The 17294-nt window shown below is 47.1% G+C and overlaps 1 protein-coding gene across 3 annotated transcripts in view; it reads left to right on the top strand.

Annotated features, from left to right (window-relative positions):
- The first annotated feature begins 251 nt into the window (after nt 1-251).
- LOC132028306 (chondroitin sulfate proteoglycan 4-like) overlaps nt 252-17294 on the top strand; it is a 61875-nt gene continuing 44832 nt past the window's right edge. For 2 of the 3 annotated variants that reach the window (XM_059417119.1, XM_059417117.1), the window contains exons 1-3: nt 1225-1321; nt 12234-12397; nt 12737-16306. In XM_059417119.1, coding sequence (XP_059273102.1) covers nt 1243-1321; nt 12234-12397; nt 12737-16306 — 3813 coding nt within the window. In that variant the 5' untranslated portion in view covers nt 1225-1242. Of the gene's footprint in view, nt 604-1224; nt 1322-12233; nt 12398-12736; nt 16307-17294 lie in introns of those variants that run through there. The other variant, XM_059417118.1, reaches the window with a different exon arrangement.

Here is a 17294-nt window from a genome sequence, read left to right as displayed (position 1 = left end):
GCCTGGTGCAGTCGGAGCTGAACTGACCTCTCAGCCCCAGGCAGACTTATGTTACCTCCAATGCTTTGGTAGGACAGTCAGCCAGAAGTGGGGGGGGGGGGGCAGAAAAGGGGCAAGAAGTAGGAAGCAGTTCCCCTAGAGATGCAGGGCTAGGTTGCCAGAAGAAAGGGGTAAGGGAGGTGCTCAGGAGGCCAAACACCTCTGCTCCCAAGTAAAACAAATCACAGATTGTCTGCTGACAAAAAGGTCAAAATTGGATTCTGAGCTTAAACACACACACACACACACACCCCCCAAAACCCCACTTTACTGCAGAACTAAAAAAGGAAAGGAAGGGGATATGAAATCATCCTTAATTTTATCAGGAATACACCGTCACTGGCATTGACTGCCCCTGCAGCCCTTTTGTTAGCATTCTGTCAAACCCCAGCGCTGCACAGAACAGAGCCCCGGAAACTCATGGCAAAGAGAAGTTGATCTAGAAGGCCCTTGGCTCTTATTGGTCAAATCCTGTTCTTGTCAGATCGTGGTCCTGTCCATTTTACCAGAAACCTCATACCTGGGTGGAGGCTCTCCCTGTGAACATGTGGCCCAAACCACAAGGTGAGTTTTTGCACACACGACCCTTTGGGCCTTGATTAATTCCTCTGACAGAGGCTCCAAAACATCCAATAAAAAAACCTTGGGGGACCGTCCTTTAAATACAAACGAGGTTCACATTTGATAAGCAATGACTATGTTATCTTATCACCGCCCACTCCGAGTCGTTCATCCAACACATATTTGCCGGTGCCAACGCGCAGGGTATACACTGGACATACCGCAAAGGGCAGAACAAACCCTCCGCCCTCAGCCGGGTCTGGGGAACTAGCCCACCTCCTCCATTAGTCCTTCCCCAGCCTCTCTTTGTCACCACCTCCTGCTGGCCCATGTCACTTCACCGCACCTGTCGCCCGGTCAAGCGGGGGCCACGTACCCTTTGCGCTCGGCGCCATGTTGGGCGCCGGTCCCCCCACCGCCCCGGCCCGGTTTCGCCCGCCTGGGAGAAGAAGGCCCGGCCCGGGCGGGCGCTGGTGGCGCGCAACAGCTGCAGGTCGCAAATGGCTCTCTCCGCCCCGGCCCAGCCCCCCGCGCTGGCTGGAGGCGGCGCCCCCTGGTCGGGCTGCGGGGCGGAGAGGGGCGGGCGCAGGTAGCTGGGCCGCCGCCCGGGTGCGAGCGCGGGCGCGGGGCCGCCGTGGCGGGATGGGGTGGCTCGGGGCCTGCCGCCTCGTCCTGCTCGCCGCCTGCCTGGGGCTCTGCGGGGCGCGCGGGGCGCTCGGAGGTACGCGCCCAACTTCCCTTCCCCGTCCCCTCCCCGGCCGCGCCGCGCCTGCCAGCGGAGGGTGGGGGCCCTCTCGGGACTCCAGGCGGCCCCGGGAAGCCGCGCGGCGACCCCGACCCGAGCTCCGCGGCCGGACGTTCCTGGGCTGGGCGGCGGGGAGGAGACTGTTCGGCCCTGCGCGGGGGTGTGGGCGCCGCCGCGGGAAACTTCCAGCCACCCCCACCCCACACACCCGCGCGAGGCCCGCCCCGCCAGTTCCGGGGAGCCCAGGGGAGTCCCGGGGTGGGGGCCCGGGGTGAGGGCCCGGGGTGGGGGCCCCTCCCGAGCTTCGCAGGGCCCTCGCCGCGGACCGCGGGTTTCGGAACTGGACGCCGGGGTGCACTCCCAGCAGAGCGAACGAATCCTGCCGCCCTCCCTTCTGAGCCTGTGCAGCTCTGCGCCTGGCCCGGGCCAGTGGGAGGTGCTCGGCTGCGGGGACCTGCCGGCCTGTGGGGCCTTAAACTCGTCCCGAAATTCTTTGGTTGCTGGCCTGGCCTCTTGTTCTAGAAGTATCTCCACAAGTTCACCTGCATTTGCTGGACCTCAGTCACTGGAAATGCTTTGCATTTCCATGGCGCTTTCCAGGAGTGAAGGATTACTAATTATTGGGACTTTTTACACAACCAGTCGTGCACTTGGGCCTTCTCGCCCTCCTTGGCTCCTTGTAGTTTAGTGTATTTCAATGAAAGACTTCCTCTGAGACTTTTTAAAGATAAAACATTATAAATCAAAGGCCTTGTATCTCTTTGTAGGATTCGGATTAAAATCTGCATGCTTATTTACATTTTAGGCATAGAACAGACAAATAGTGCCATTGCTGCCTACACCACCTCATAATTTCACGAGGAGCTTGGGAGTCGAGTTCCAGCCAGGATGGCATTTGTACTCTGGACCCTTCACTCTTAACCCAGTTGCTTGGGGTCTGACTGCAGCACTCCCTCTCCCAGGCCCTGCCCTGTGTGGGGGCCATTCCAAGCTCCTTCTCCCATTTTCCTATCCCTTCCCTGATTCCTGCTTGGCCCTAAGGGTGGATTGCACCCAGTACTGGAGGCCTGGGGCTGCAGTCTGAGGCTTTGATGTGGCTTTGAGAGGCAAGGTTCCAGTTGCAGAAAGGGAGATCTGGGAGCGAGGGAACGGTTTGATTGAACCAGTGGTCAATGTAGGGTGATGGTCAAGTCCATAATTTTGGAGTCAGATGGGCTAGGGCTTCAACCTGGGTGCAATCTTGTGTTCTCAGACTGGCTTTGGGAAATCTTAGTTTTCCTTCTCTAGGTCTTAATTTTGCATCTGTGCAATTGAAATACTTGACTTCTTCAGAGAGGCTCGAGTAAAACACTGTGTAAGACTTTCTTACTGCCAGACAACTGCTCAGTAATGTTCATTTCCCTCCTTTTCTACTCATTACCCTCTTTCCTCATCATCTGCGCGATTACCTTGGGTATGAGGCTAAGAGCCAACGGATTAGACACCCATGGAGGGGTACAGAATGCAGATAGGAAACGTTTGCGGAATTCCATAGCATATACAGTAGTTCCCCTTTACCCACAGGAGATACTTTCCAGGCCCCTCAGTGGATGTTGAAATTATGTGTGGTACTGAACCCTTACATGTACTGTTTTTTTCTATAATATATACCTGTGATAAAGTCTAATTTGTAAATTAGGCATAGTAAGAGAATAATTGTAAAAATAGACTATATTAAAAGTTACATGAACGTGGTCTCATTCTCTCAAGATATCTTATTATACTGCATTCACCCTTCACATGGTGCTGTGAGATGTCTGTGTGATGAGATGAACCACGTGAATGGTGTAGGCTTTGTAACGTAGCTTTCGGCTGCCATTGACCTTCTGAAGATATGTCAGAAGGAGGATCATCCGCTTCCGGACCATGACTGACCATGGGTAACTGAAATCATAGGTAAGGGAGGATTCTTATATTTTTAACGTATTTCCTCACCCATGGCTCTAATGGCAGCCCAAATACTGGACACTGTGGTCTCATCAAAAGTTGTTTTGGGGCACTTTGAAGAACATCTTCTTGAGTAGCTAGATGTGGGATCTGATTTTAGGTTTCTTTCTGACTTCTTTGGATGATTCAGCCTGTTGCTTTGAAGAAATCTAATTGTCAAACGTAGGTGAACTCTGTTCTCAGTCCTTGAGGGACTGATTGTGTCCTCAGCTTGGAGAGTCTTGCCATAGCGGGAAGCCACTTTGTCTGGTAAACAGATACTGTCTCAGTAAGAATAGCCTTAGTGTTGGTTCTCAGCATATCCCTATTTGCAAATCAAATATCAATCCTGCTATCACTAACTACTTTCTCAAGGTACAACACCTACTCAGCCCTAGACTCATGTTGTCAATAGTTCAACAATTTTTGACGACCTTCTTATCAGATCTCATTAGAATATGACTGCTTTGACTTTGGGCCCGCGCTGATGAAAGGCCAGCCCTTCCAGTTCCTTTTGCCTTTACTGGTCCTCGAATTGTTTCTATTTTTAATCTCTAGCTTATCTGCGGGAATTTTAAAAAGCAACTGATCCTGTAAGTGAGGATTTGTGTAGTTACAGTGACATAACACAACTGTAAGCTCAGTTGTCCAGGCAGACCGTGTGTGGTGTGTCAGTGAATGGGAAAGAGAGGCATCAGTGCCCATCTTTCTGTCCTGTAGAGTTCCCACTGCACCCTCAGGGAGACTTGGTACCCAGCAGGTGAAACACATGCCTGGTCTCACCTGGACAACTGAGGCAGGACAGCCATCAGTCTGTAAATTAGAACTGAATAAAGAATTCTTATTATTCTAGAGTCTTTTTTTTTTTTTTTTTTTTAGATTAAGGCAAGCTGTGAATTTATAATATTTTCTTCAGGTTCCACAATGAATATCTTGGCACCCCACTTTGCCATTTCTTTTCTTCTCTCTTTTTTTTTTTTTCCACTTTGCCATTTCTGCTTAAGGCTGTGGTGTCCGGACCCAAATGCTCACCATGACCAGTGTGTCGCTGTGAGCCAAGCATCAGCTGGTGCGGCAGGAAGGGACCCAGCATGGTGGCCCCAGCCCCACTCACCCCCAATACCCTCCCCGCCCCCACTGTGGGAATGGACAGGTACCCCGCCAGTGCATGCAGGGAAGCCCAAAAATTCAGGTGTTCGATTATAATCTCTCTTTTTTTTTTTAAGATTTTTTTAAAAGATTTTATTTATTTATTTGACAGAGAGAGATCACAAGTAAGCAGAGAGGCAGGCAGAGAGAGGGAAGCAGGCTCCCCGCTGAGTAGAGAGCCCAATTTGGGACTCAATCCCAAGACCCTGAGATCATGACCAGGGCTGAAAGCAGAGGCTTAACCCACTGAACCACCCAGGTGCCCCGATTATAATCTCTTTTATTTAAAATACCGTCATTTAATATTTTTTAAAAAATAGAACTGCATGGTCCATACAAAACACAAACAAAACTCATAACTTCTACATCTGGGGCCTTTCCCAGTGCTTCTGCTTTATTCCCCTCCGTATTCCTGGCACATAGTCTAATACCTAGAAATGACAGGTGACCAATAAATCCGAGCCCCTGAACGAACGACCCAATGTACCTGGGGGCTGTGGAAGGCAGAACAGCAGCTCCCCAGCAAGTTCACTCTTAATGCCCAGAACAGAGAATATGTTGCCTTACGTGGCAAAAGAGACTTCCCAGCTGTGATCCAATTAAGGATTTTGAGATGAGGGGTTATCTTGGCTTATCCGTGTGGGCCGTAAGCAAACACAGAGCATTGTAAGAGGGAGAAGATGATACGTTGGAAGCAGAGGCTGGAATGATGTGACTGCTGGCGGAGGCACCAGCCAAGAAATGTGGCAGTCTTCTAGAAGTTGCAAAAGGCCAGGGACAGATTTCTCCCCACCAACTACCAGGGGGAAAAAAAATGCAGCCCTGCAGACACCTTGATTTTAGCTCAGTGAGACCTAAGCTAACTTAGGGCTAACTAGTCCCCAGAACGGTAAAGCAATAGATCGTTGTCCTATTAAGGCATTACATTTGGGGTAACTTGTTGCAGTAGCAATAGGAACTGGGGAGCCGGGGAGCAAACACAGCTGTGCGGGAGGGCCATATGCAGGGCTTCTAAGCTAGGATGTGGGCCCTGTCACTAAAGAGGGCGCTGTCAGCTCAACCAGCACCTAGCTAGGGGTCAGGAGTGCCTCCCTGCTTCTTCATTCCAGCCTCGATAGGGGCAGCTATGGAGCCTACAGGAATAGCTCCCCCTGGAGTGGTGCAGGACCCCGATCTGCAGGTGTGAGGCAGAGAATGCCGCCCTGAGAGGAGCTCAGGGCAGGGCATGGGCTGGCTTCTCTTTGCAACCTGAGCAATTGGCATGGAGATTCATGTTTGGGGAAGGAGCAAGGAGTGAGAATGTGGTGAGTCCCGTTCTACAAGAAGAATTCCAGGGCCCCAGATTGCTCTGGCCCCACCTGCAGACCCAAGATTTGCATCTTCCCAGTGGCCCACACGGCCTGCTAGCCCCTCCTTCCCCACCTTCCTACAGGGCCAGCAGCATATTTGGCCGAGAAATGTGGTGCCAGAGGTCCCTGTCACCCCCTAAGCCAACTAAGCAACTGCTCATCCTACGGCCATGGAGCCAATAACTCTTGGTTCACTGACTCTGTTGCTTGACTTCTGTATTCGTGGACCTGAGTTTTGTGGGAGAGACTCTGAGGATGTCCCTTGTTGGGGTTTGTTTTTAATGAGAACTGAGGAGGTTGGGCCTCTCAGGCGTGGTAAATGTTTATGGTAATGTCTGTGGTAAATGTTTATGGTAATGTTTATGGTAAATGTTATTTCATAGTTGGAAGTTTTCTTCTTTCTCAGAATGTTCTGGATGGTTAGATATCACTTGATAAATATTCGGCCTTGGTTTGATAAAGCATGCAATGTCAGTGCCACAGTAAAACACTGTAGACGTTCCTCAGAGAAGATTTGTGAGGTGAAAGTGTGGCTTTTCGTTCCAAGCACAGTGACTCGCCTCTCAGGGTCAGTGTGAGGAAGAGCTGCTTTATAACGTTGACCCTCCTTGAGCACCTCAGCTTAGGACTTTGTATAACGCAGACGCTTTAGTAGAGAAGTTTGTTTTTGTGGTTTTGTATTTTAATTTTCAAAGTAAGCTTCTACACTTATGATATATCATCTTTAGAATATGTTTGGAAGACAGGCAATACATAAAAAGGTACAGTATAAAATTGTCCATGATGGGATTATTATGAAAAGGCAGCTCTAGTTTTCAGGGAAAGCAGACAGTTCTGAAATCTCTTTTTTGGGAATACTTTCCTGATTAGTTTCTAGCTCACTCTGACTTTGCCCTCACACACTCACCAGGTCGATCTTTCTAAAATCCAGAACTGATGTGTCTCCTCCCCACTAAAAACCGTGATCTTCCCTGCTGTGTGCAGAATAAGCTACAACCTTCTTAGATGGTTTGTAAGGCAACCCCACCCCATTCGTGGGTCCCTGCCAGTGGGGAATCCGGTTGGTCAGTCAGCCGTTTACTCCCCAAGTAACTGAAAATTTCTCATCATATATGTGCCAACAAAACAAAGAAAAACAAAACCGGAACTTCTCTCTCGGTAGGTGGATACCCAGCCAGAAATTCGGAAAATCATCTAGATTGCCCCCTGACCTCTTCCCTTCCCTCCTAGACAGTCCAGCTTTTAAAATATCTCTTGAACCCGCCTGCCTCTCCCCCTGCCTGCTTCCCTACTCCCTACCATGCCTTTGAGCCCATTTTCTGCACTTCAGCCAGAGTCCTCTAAATTGCAATCTGGGCATGGCATTTCCCTATTTGATCCTTTTATGGCTTTCTTTGAGCTGAGTTTGAACCCTTCCCTTGGCTTCCAAAGTTGCCATTATGGTGTGCCTCCGGTGTGCTGGACACTCCTACAGGCACCTTGGACTGAGCAGTGACGAAGACTAGCCAAGCCTTCTGCCCTCAAAACCTCACATTCTGTTTGGGATGGTGTGGGATTGGAGATGGTAATAACCCAGGAAGCAAATCAAGAAGGTAACTAGAGCTTATAAGGGTCTTGAAAGGTGTCACCAGTTTAAACTGACAGTTCAGGGAAGGCCTTTAGTAGTCCCACCATTTGCCCCCACGCCGCCCCCCCCCCCCTTTGCAGCACCCCCCCAGGCCGTCCCCCCCCGCCCCCCCCCCCCCCCCAACACACACACAGTGCTCAGCCAGACTGGACCTTTGGATCTTTAAAGTCCCTGGTCTCTTTCTCTTTCTCTCCCCTCATTTATCTCCTCTTGCTCACATCTGTCCCTCGCTAGGTATTTCTGGAAGCCATTGTCTTGCTGCTGGAAACACCTCAGTCCATCCACCTCCTGGGCTAGGCCGAGAGCCTCTGCTGTGCTCTCCATTTCCCAGGCACTCTAATTGCTTGATTGGCAGTCTATGTCATTCACCTTTCAGTCCCCATGTTTGTGGTTTATTTGCTGTATTTGTGGACAGCGGAAGTACGTGTTGGATGGGCCACTTAATCTGTTAGGGAGAGACACTTCCTAGGCACAGGACTCCTTCCTTCTTACCGCAGCGGGGCCCCAAACAAGCTGCTGTTGTACCAACTGCCCAATTAATATCGCCTGGATTGGATATACTCTTCCTTCCGAGCAGCTTTCTCTTCGGAGAGCCCGCAAACCCCCTTAGTCTCAGTAACTTCCTGCCTCCAACTCCCGATAGTACTTGGCACACAGTAGGTGCTCAAGAAATAGTAAACCAGAGTATTCCCAAAGCTGCTTTGCTTCCCAAAGAAGCAAAACTGGAATCCAACAAACAAAAACAGGAAATTGTAGTTTTGGGGGGGGGAATGGTAACTATTTCTAAGGTAAAAAAATGAATCAAATACCTACTCCTCCTCCCCACCCCACACCCCAGGAGAAATGATAGAGAAATAGAAATGTTTACTTTTCCCTGGAAAGTCTTTTACCCACCTTATTGCCAAACTTTGGCTTCCATTCAGCCCTGTCACCTTTTACATAAGCACATAAAACCAGGAAGTTGTTCTGATTTTTGTTCACCTTGACTTGCCCTACCCATATAATTCTAAAGTCACACCTTTTCCTTTTCTGTAGGTGAAGATCACTTTTCTTCTTCTGGAACCCAGTTTTTCTTGTGTTTCTATTGCTTTCTTATTGTTATTTTGAGGCACTTACTAGAAGCCATAAAATTTGAGATCCATTCGGAGCAACTGGCTTCAGGCTGTCAGACCGGAAGTTTTAAACCTGCTTCCTTGATTTTCCCCTGAGGCAATGGAAATTTCTAGCCACCAGCTGATCCTGGAATTGATTTAGTGCCAGGAAGGTGAACTGTGGGAAAATATAATATTACTTAGTCATTCTCAGCAGTAGATTTTATTATTTAGAAAACATTTCCTGGTTTTGAGAGCTTAACAATACAGCCTCTAAGTCGGTCAAAAATCAGAGTGAGGGGATTCAGTAACCAGGAGGCCAGGACCACATACACTAGGTAGGAGAGCTAGTGGGCTTATAAATGCTTGTTTCATCTTTACTTCATTGCTGCATTCTTGTTTTCTTGAATTTAATTATTGATGGCTGTTTTTTAACCAGAAAAGTGTCTTTATACCTACCTGAGAAAGTTTGTAGAGATCATAGTCATCTCTGTATCAGCTTCTATCTTGGTGAAAACAGGGGATTTGAGGTGGGGAATGCAGGGTTTGGATCTTAGCTCTGTTTTGAACTACCTGTTGACTCTACATAAGTCCCTAAGCTTTTCTAGACCCGAGTTTACTCAACTATAAAATAAGGGTCTCTTAGGTTAGTGTAGTTTCGTTCATGAAATGCTTGCTTGCTACCTATCTTAGATTGGGTTCCCAAAAGAGAGCTGCACAGGCAGGGATTCTTGTGAAAGTAAAATGCTGAGTGAGATGGCCAGGAGAGAGCTGGAAGGAAGGAAGCAGGATTGGGCAGGAGAAGAAACCAAGCAAAGATCTGGGTTTAGCTCACCTAATCTTGGCCTGATCCCAGAGAGAGCTCTAGGATATGAATGGCAGCACAGAGCTCTACATATTTTATGCATCTGTTTCAGTCAGTCATTGGCTATAGGTCCCCCTTTAGGGCAGGGGGTGTAATTTCACTGAAATTTCTGGATAACACAGTGAAACAGCGGGAGGAGGTTATACCAGCTTGTTAAAAGGGATCTCAGTGAGCTATCAACAGAATCTGCTATGCCACCTGTGGCCAGGCACTGTGCTAGGTATTAGAGAGGCGAAGATAAACAGAGAGATGGCCCCTGATCACAGGAAACTCATAGACTATTCCAGAAGATCGATGAATAAGCAAGGAATTTCAGTACAACATGGTGAATGCTGGAATAAAGGAATACGCAGAGTGTTGTAGGAACAGAGAAGCAGACATTGAAGACTGGGTTCCTCGGGAAGCAGAATCTGAGATGGAGATAATCACGCAGGAGCCTTATCCAGGACTGTTCTTAGGGACCGACATTTGTTCTCAGACCCATATATTATATCTCCTGGAGATATAGCAGGAGGTGTTTAAAGATCTTTAAAGACCATGTAAATATCTTTCACTTCAAGTCTTGGAGGACAGACCCTCACTTCACTAGAGTCTTACTTCTGCGCTGGTGATTCAGCTGTACCTTCATCAGATTGTTCCAGCGCTCTTTCGGGGCCTCAGCCTCAGCCGTGTAATAGATGATGGGACCAGTGGATCCTATGGTCTTGGGCCCGTTACCACATCTTCCTTGGAGTAAAGGACATGTCTTTGATTGATGTGATGTTATTTGGCTTCCCCTGTTAGTAGATTAAACACTCCATGAGCTCTTCATGTAATGGTGCTATCTGAGGCAAGAAAGGCACATAGATACCCTGAATATGTGGATATTTTATTTTTTGAAATGAATCACTGGCCAGTCTAAAAAAGAAAGGGTTTCACTGAAGTCAGCTCAACACCGAGTGGACAGTTGGTCTCTCTTCAAGGAACAGTAACATACTGGGGATGGGTGTTGGACTCTGTTGGAGGCCTGTTGGGCATTCAGCAGTAGAAGTAGCTAGGAAAGCCTCAGTAAAAGGGATCCCAGACTACTGGGTCTCCCTCCCTGGCACCATGGCCTCCTGCTGTGCCAACCTATGGGGGGGCAGAGGTGATCCGTGTCAATCCCAGACCTCCTTGTTCCTACTTTTTCCGTCTTTTGCATCCTGAGCTCTTGACGATCTGTTCAGGCCATTTGCCACTCTCGATCAGTGTGGTTTTTTTTTTTTTTTTTTTAATCTGAACCTCAGTCCACTTCTCTCTGTGTGTCAAGTGGATGATTAGATATTTAGATATTCTACCCAAAGTTCTATCCACTTGGAGCATTTTTTCTTGCTGCTGTTTTTCATGGTCACCGCTAAGGGGAGCTATGGTGCAGTTGGCGGCTGTTCTCATCAGACTCCCGTTGGATGATGCTGATTCATCCGTGAACCGTGCTCAGGTGTTCTGTTTCTCCATCAGCTGGCACCATGGATTCGCCCATGCAGCCATATGCGTGAGCAGAGGAAAGGTGCTGGCGCGAGAAGGGTGATGATGGAGCTCTGGGCTGCCATCTTGTGCGTTCATTGTGCCTTCTGGTCTTATTTATGCTCCATCCCGGAAGTACCATTTTCATCTCTCTCATCCATCTGTCATGGTAATTCTGTCGTGTCGCTCACAGTGTGAGACAGAAAATGTTTCGCATTTTCTATGCATCTAGGAGCCACTTTAGCAGTGAGTTCACACCGTTTCTGGTAGTCTTTGCCAGGGTGTTACATCCAGTACCTTTGGAGAATTCCCCCAAATCTAAATTCTTCCTTATCCAGCTTCACGATGTGCCCCCGTGATCAGCACCCTCAGTCGCATGTGTGTTCTGGAAGCTACCAGGTGTAGAATACACCTGAAGAGGTCCTACAGCTACGTTAGGGTCTAGTCCTTTTCCACCCCTATCAAGCCCAACATGTCCCCACACAGGTCATGTTGTGACTTAACCTTTGTTTTTGATCGAGTGGCCAGGAGGAGAGATGGGGGTGTATCTTCAGAGGTCAAGTGCTGCTTGTGGGGAGAAGCCTCTGCATCCTTTTCCAGCCAAGGGCACGCCAATTTTAATAGGGAAATAGGCCACTTCTGTAGGCTAAGAGGGTCCAGAGAGAACCAGGGACCCAAGGTATTTGAATACGTCAACCCAGATGCCTCCATTTCCTTATATCAAGGTTCTGTTCTTTCCCAGCCAGGATCTTAGCTTTGTTGGAGCTTACCTTCCGCTGGTCTCCTGCTGTAGGAAAGGGGGACTCTATATGCTACCATGGAAGCCCTCTTGCTTTCACACTTAATTATCAGCAGATCTCTCCTACCTTTTCCTTCTCTTTTTTCCAAGCTTTATTCAAATTTAGCAATAGACAGCCAATTTCATAGTCTTCATAGCTACTATTTGCCCTGTATCTTTCATGGCTTGATCTTTTATAGCTGAATAATGTGGTCCCTTCTCCTCTTACACCAGTTCACCACCACTGGTGTGGGATTATTCCTGTGACAGGGAAGGAAGCGGGATTGGGTACATGGAGAAGTAGACTTGCAATTCAGTTTCAACAGAAGGCTTGACCACCCTTCTTGGGAGTTCTGAAGAGAGACTGACCCATCAGGGCTTTTTTGAGTTGGGGCAAGAGAACACTGAACCTTTGTACCCCCACATTGGAACTGTGGGCTACCCCAGGAACTGGCCATGGCTTTGGGCAGGGCCGCTTTCCTCAACAAGGTCAGTCCCTGAAGGGAGAAGACACTCTAAAGTGGAATTGTCATTGTGTAATGAATTTACTCATTTATACTCCTTATTGAATTTTTCCCCTAGCATCTTTTTATGGTGAAAGCTATGTGGAGCTCAACATCATCGAAGTTTTGCCTGAGTTATCTCTTCAATTAAAATTTCAAACCAGTAAACCGCAGGGATTACTTTTCCTTGCAGCTGGGAAAAATGAGTACTGTATAATAGAGCTTCTATCAGGAAACTTACGGGTAAGATTTTCTTAAATCTTTAAAAATGTGTGAGTTTTCAATTACTGGAGGAAAAACCATGAGAGAGAAAGAGAACAAAATATCTATCCATTTTATTCCTGTTATTTTACTAGAATAAAAATGTGTACCATTAGAAAAATTGGGATAGCCTCTGATTTCACCAGCATGCCTGACATAGTCTGACTCTGAAAATTTTAAACCTCATCGTGTAGTCCATACCTGTGGAAAGTGGTTTCAAGTCCAAGTTTCTCTCTCTCTCTCTCTCTCTGTGGATGGCCCTGTTTTCTCAGTAAGATACTACGAGATGAGACTGATTAATTATGATTCTTTCTCTTTCAGGTGAGGGTGAATTTGGGTGCAGGTGAACAAGTGCTCCTTTCTGAGCAAAGGCGTCGTGTGGATGACTTGAATTGGCATTTCGTGGAACTATACTATGTTAAAAACACTATCTCTCTGGTTATCGACAAACACTATGAGACAACTGGCCAAATCACTCATGGGACGCACAGTTTGCACTTTCAACATGGAATCTACATAGCAGGCCATGGTGAACTTGACCTCCCTTACCTGGATGGAGAGCTTCCCGGTTTCCGTGGATGTATGGAGGGTGTGATATTTAACCAGAGGGAGATCCTCACATCCCTCAGGCCTTACCCTGGTTTTAAGAAGGTGTATGAGGTGTCACTAGGATGCAGTGATGAATTTTTTGCAGGAGAGGATGAGGCCATCAATTTCTTTAGCTCCAGATCCTACGTCACCTTCCCAGAATGGAGGGTGCGTGGGGAAGGGCTGTTGGAATTTGCTTTGCAGACTGGTAGTCAACAAGCTTTGCTTTTGTTTCAGCCAGGTAGACAAGGAAATTTTGTTGCTTTGGAAATAGTTCATGGTCTGTTGAAAGCTCATGTAGGAAGGAGCAAAAGTAACACCCAGCTCTCTTCTTTAAGCGTAGTTAGTGACAACAGGTGGCACATTATTCAACTCAGACTCACAGGACAGTATCTGGACCTGATGGTGGATGAGCAAGGGGTGAGGGCGTTGCTGCCCTTGCAAAGCAAACCATTTGTATCTGAAGGTCCTCTCTTCGTGGGAGGTCTTGATAACCGTAAGGGAGAAGAAGTTAAGAAGTTAGAACTTGTCTCTGTGCCTAGGAAATCTGCTCGAGGAGTCTCTTTCAAAGGGTGCTTAAGAGGCTTGGAAGCCAACTCCGTAAAGAGAGCATTAAAGAATGCCCTTGTGTCTAAAGATGTAGCCGCCGGGTGTAAATTGCAGAGTAGTGATAATGAAAACCCTTTCATAACGACAGCAGAAAACCTGCTTCGTTCAGAAGTTCCCCTTTCCACTACCGTCCCCAAGGCACGCAAGCCTTTTCTTCACCAGGCGAGTAGCTATTTCTTAAGTCTGAATAACCTGGAGGTCCAAGAGGGTGGGCGAGCCTTACTGGAACAAAGGCACATGAATGTGGTTGTAGCATCCGAAGATGTGGGCATCCATCCTTCTCAAATACTATTTAAAATAGAGGAAATGCCCCTGCATGGGTTCCTTCAAATTGATGTTTCGCCTGCACAGGGAATGGAGGAGGCTTTCACTATGTTAGATTTGGGGCAAGGGAAAATTTGGTATGTCCATGATGGCTCAGAAGAACCTAGGGATTTTTTTACATTTTCAATCTCATCCACGAGTAGGAAGGAAATGCCATTGTATCTGCGAGGACATGTTCCATATGTGTTTAACATTACTGTCCTCCCAGTAAATGATGCCCCAGTCCTTAAACTCCCTGAAGGAAACTTGCTCCTCCTCTTTGAGAATTCTAAGAAACAACTGACTCCAAATGTAATAGACGTGTCAGACCCTGACACAGATTCCTTGAGTCTTAGTTTCTCAGTTCTTGGCAACTTCAATTCAGACTCTGGGTTTTTAGAAAACACCAATGGTCCTGGGAAAGCCATTAATAGTTTTACGCATGGGGATTTAAGAGATGGCAACATTTTCTATGTGCACAGAGGTCATCGGAACTCCCGAATCCTTCTGAGAGCAAGCGATGGAGAGCTGGTTAGCAATACCGTAGTGTTACGGGTCATGGCTATTCCTTGGGACTTTGAAGTGGCTGTTAGAACTGGGGTAGTCGTCCAGCAGGGGGGCGCGGTTCTGATTACACGGAGTAACTTGTCAGTGGAGGTTAACGGTGAACCCCACGAGATGGAGACCCGCTATGCTATCACTCATCCACCCCAATTTGGTCACATTCAGCAGCAGGGGTCAAGGGGTGAATGGAAACAAGTTAGTACCTTTTCTCAACGTTCCATTGATCGGGGTCGGGTCCGGTACCATAGCACATTTCAAGAACTACAGCCAGAAAATGTTACAGATCACTTTAAATTTAAAGTGAACATAGAAGGCAAAGTCAGTGAAGAGCTGGTATTTCCCATTACCGTACACTGGCTAAAGTTTGTACTTCTGAAAAATGTTCCTCTCGAGGTCAGTAAGCTGAGCAGACAAGTACTGAACTCTGATCACTTGCAGGCTGTGACAGAGGGTATGAGTGTAACTCAGAAAGAACTGCGTTTTAAGTTACTGACACCACCTAAGAAAGGAAAATTGCTAGTTGGCAATAAAGTTCTAAAAACAAACTCCGTCTTCAGCCAGCAAGACATTGCAGACTCTAAGATAAGTTATGAGCCACGGGAGAGGCCTAGGGAAGACACAGAAGATATCTTCAGGTTCTTGATTGTTGCAAAGCACATAGAATCCAAAGATTATACTTTCAGAATAAACTTTGAAGCAGACAGGACCCTCATTATTGTAACTAACAGAGGGTTATCTGTAAAAGAAGGAGAAGGGAAATTAATTACGAAATCGGAATTATTCGCTCAAACACCGGACAATCAGACCTTCCGATATATAATCACCAAGAGTCCTCAACATGGGGAGCTGAAACTGGTCAACTTTTCAGACCCTCTGGGAAGTCGTGATAATATCACTACGTTCACTGATCGAGACATAGTGGGGGAGCGGCTGATGTATGTCCACGATGACTCTGAGACCCAACATGATGAATTCCTCCTTGTGGCCTCCGCCTCAGGACCAGGCCGAGAGGGAGTGGTCAGGCATCTTGACGCAGAACGTTTATCTACAGAAATCAAAGTTGGCATTTCTGTAGAGTTAAAAAATGATGAGAAACCAGTACGTGTGGTAGATAAGGTCTTTTGTGTTGTAAGGAATGGCCAGCGCCTACTGACCTTGGCAGATCTCTGTTACCATGATCCCGACTCAGATTTTGATGATGGCCAGTTGCTCTACACCCGAAGGGGCATCCCAAACGGGGACCTGGTGAGAGCCAATGATGTCACTCAGAAACTCTACCAGTTCAGGCAAGATGACCTGCGGGAAGGGCGAGTGCTTTTCAGACATCGGGGTGCAGACTCTGCCCGCTTTGTGCTGTTCGTGACAGATGGTGTCCATTATACATCATCCCTTCTTGAGGTCAGTGTGTCAGACCCCTACATCCAGGTAGCCAATAACACGGGGCTGATTGTACAAAGAGGAGAGGACAGCAGCCTCACAGCATCCAACCTCAGTGTCACCACAAACCAAGATGTCCGAACAGACCACGAGATCGAATTCCACGTGCTACAGCCCCCAAAGCATGGTGGAGTGCTAGTCAACCAGTCAGTGTCCCGCTCATTTTCCCAGCATGACTTGAAGCGGGGACATGTGATTTATAGGCATGATGGCAGCGGCAACTCTGATGTGTTCAACCTGACAGTGAAAGTTAAGGAGATACATATAGATGTGGGCGTCTATGTACAAGTGTACTCAGAAAGACACCAACATCGCGCCCAAGTTTCGCTCATCAAGACCCTTATAGTTGAAGAAGGAAAACCAGTAAAACTGAATAGAGGAAGACTCCAGGTAGGTAACTGTCCTACCACTGAGCATTCTTATTCTCCCAGAGTAATCTGCTTCTAAGAGCTATTTTTGTGTTGATTTCTCCCTGGTATTCAGAATGACTTTTTTTTTCCAAATGTAAATGCCATTGAAAGGAAAAGCTGGAAGGTTTCATGATTCTGATACTACTGATAGTGCTATAGTTGGAGTATAAGTGACCAAGCCTTATGTTAAGGCCAAGTGCACACCAGCACACAATATGTATGTTTGTTTAGTGTAGGATGAACTGGAAATTAGGAAGTGATGTACATATTATTGTAAATTAAGAGAGCTTTACTTTTTTTTTCATTTTTATTTCATTACAAATATTTCATTTAGTCAGGATTACATTTGTGATGTGATGAAGTAGGGTATATAAATTTAGAGCAGCTTAAACATGAAAAGGATTCCTAAAACAGTAGAGGATGCTATCTTACACAGTTAATTTCCTTAGTTATGAATTAGCCTCATTTTGTTTCCTGAAATGGATGGATAAAACTGGCACAGACAATGGGAATGCCAAGGGTGAGACCTTACATCAGAAACTACCTGGTTTCCTGGGGCTCCTACTTAAAAACTTCCAGCAAGCAAAGCCCTGCTGATGAGAGTTAGGAGAGAGTGTTTGTTTTAGGGTAATCCTGTACAGGGTTTGTAAACTGTGATTTATGACAGCTGGCCACAAATACAGGCTGTTGTGAATCTACCCTCGGGACAGTAAAGGAGTTTACTTGTTTGCTAAATGCAGCCAATAACATCAAGAGGAAGTGAACTCAAATCAGAAGCATTTACTGAATGAGTTAGCTTAAGGAAATTCGGGCCTCCCCAGCATTTCTCAGTCCTTTTTTAGGCTCTTGGAGAGTTTATGTTTTACCACAAGGGGGCGTGTGTAGTTCAGTGACTCTAAATCAGTTACAAATGACAGCTTTGAGATGGGTTTTGCTGAATCAATAAATTAAATATATATCAAAAATGC

The sequence above is a fragment of the Mustela nigripes genome, chromosome 12, assembly GCF_022355385.1.
Source record: "Mustela nigripes isolate SB6536 chromosome 12, MUSNIG.SB6536, whole genome shotgun sequence".
Taxonomy (NCBI): Eukaryota; Metazoa; Chordata; class Mammalia; order Carnivora; family Mustelidae; genus Mustela; species Mustela nigripes.
Note: the sequence above shows the minus strand (reverse complement) of the source record. Positions and strands in the feature narration are given on the sequence as shown.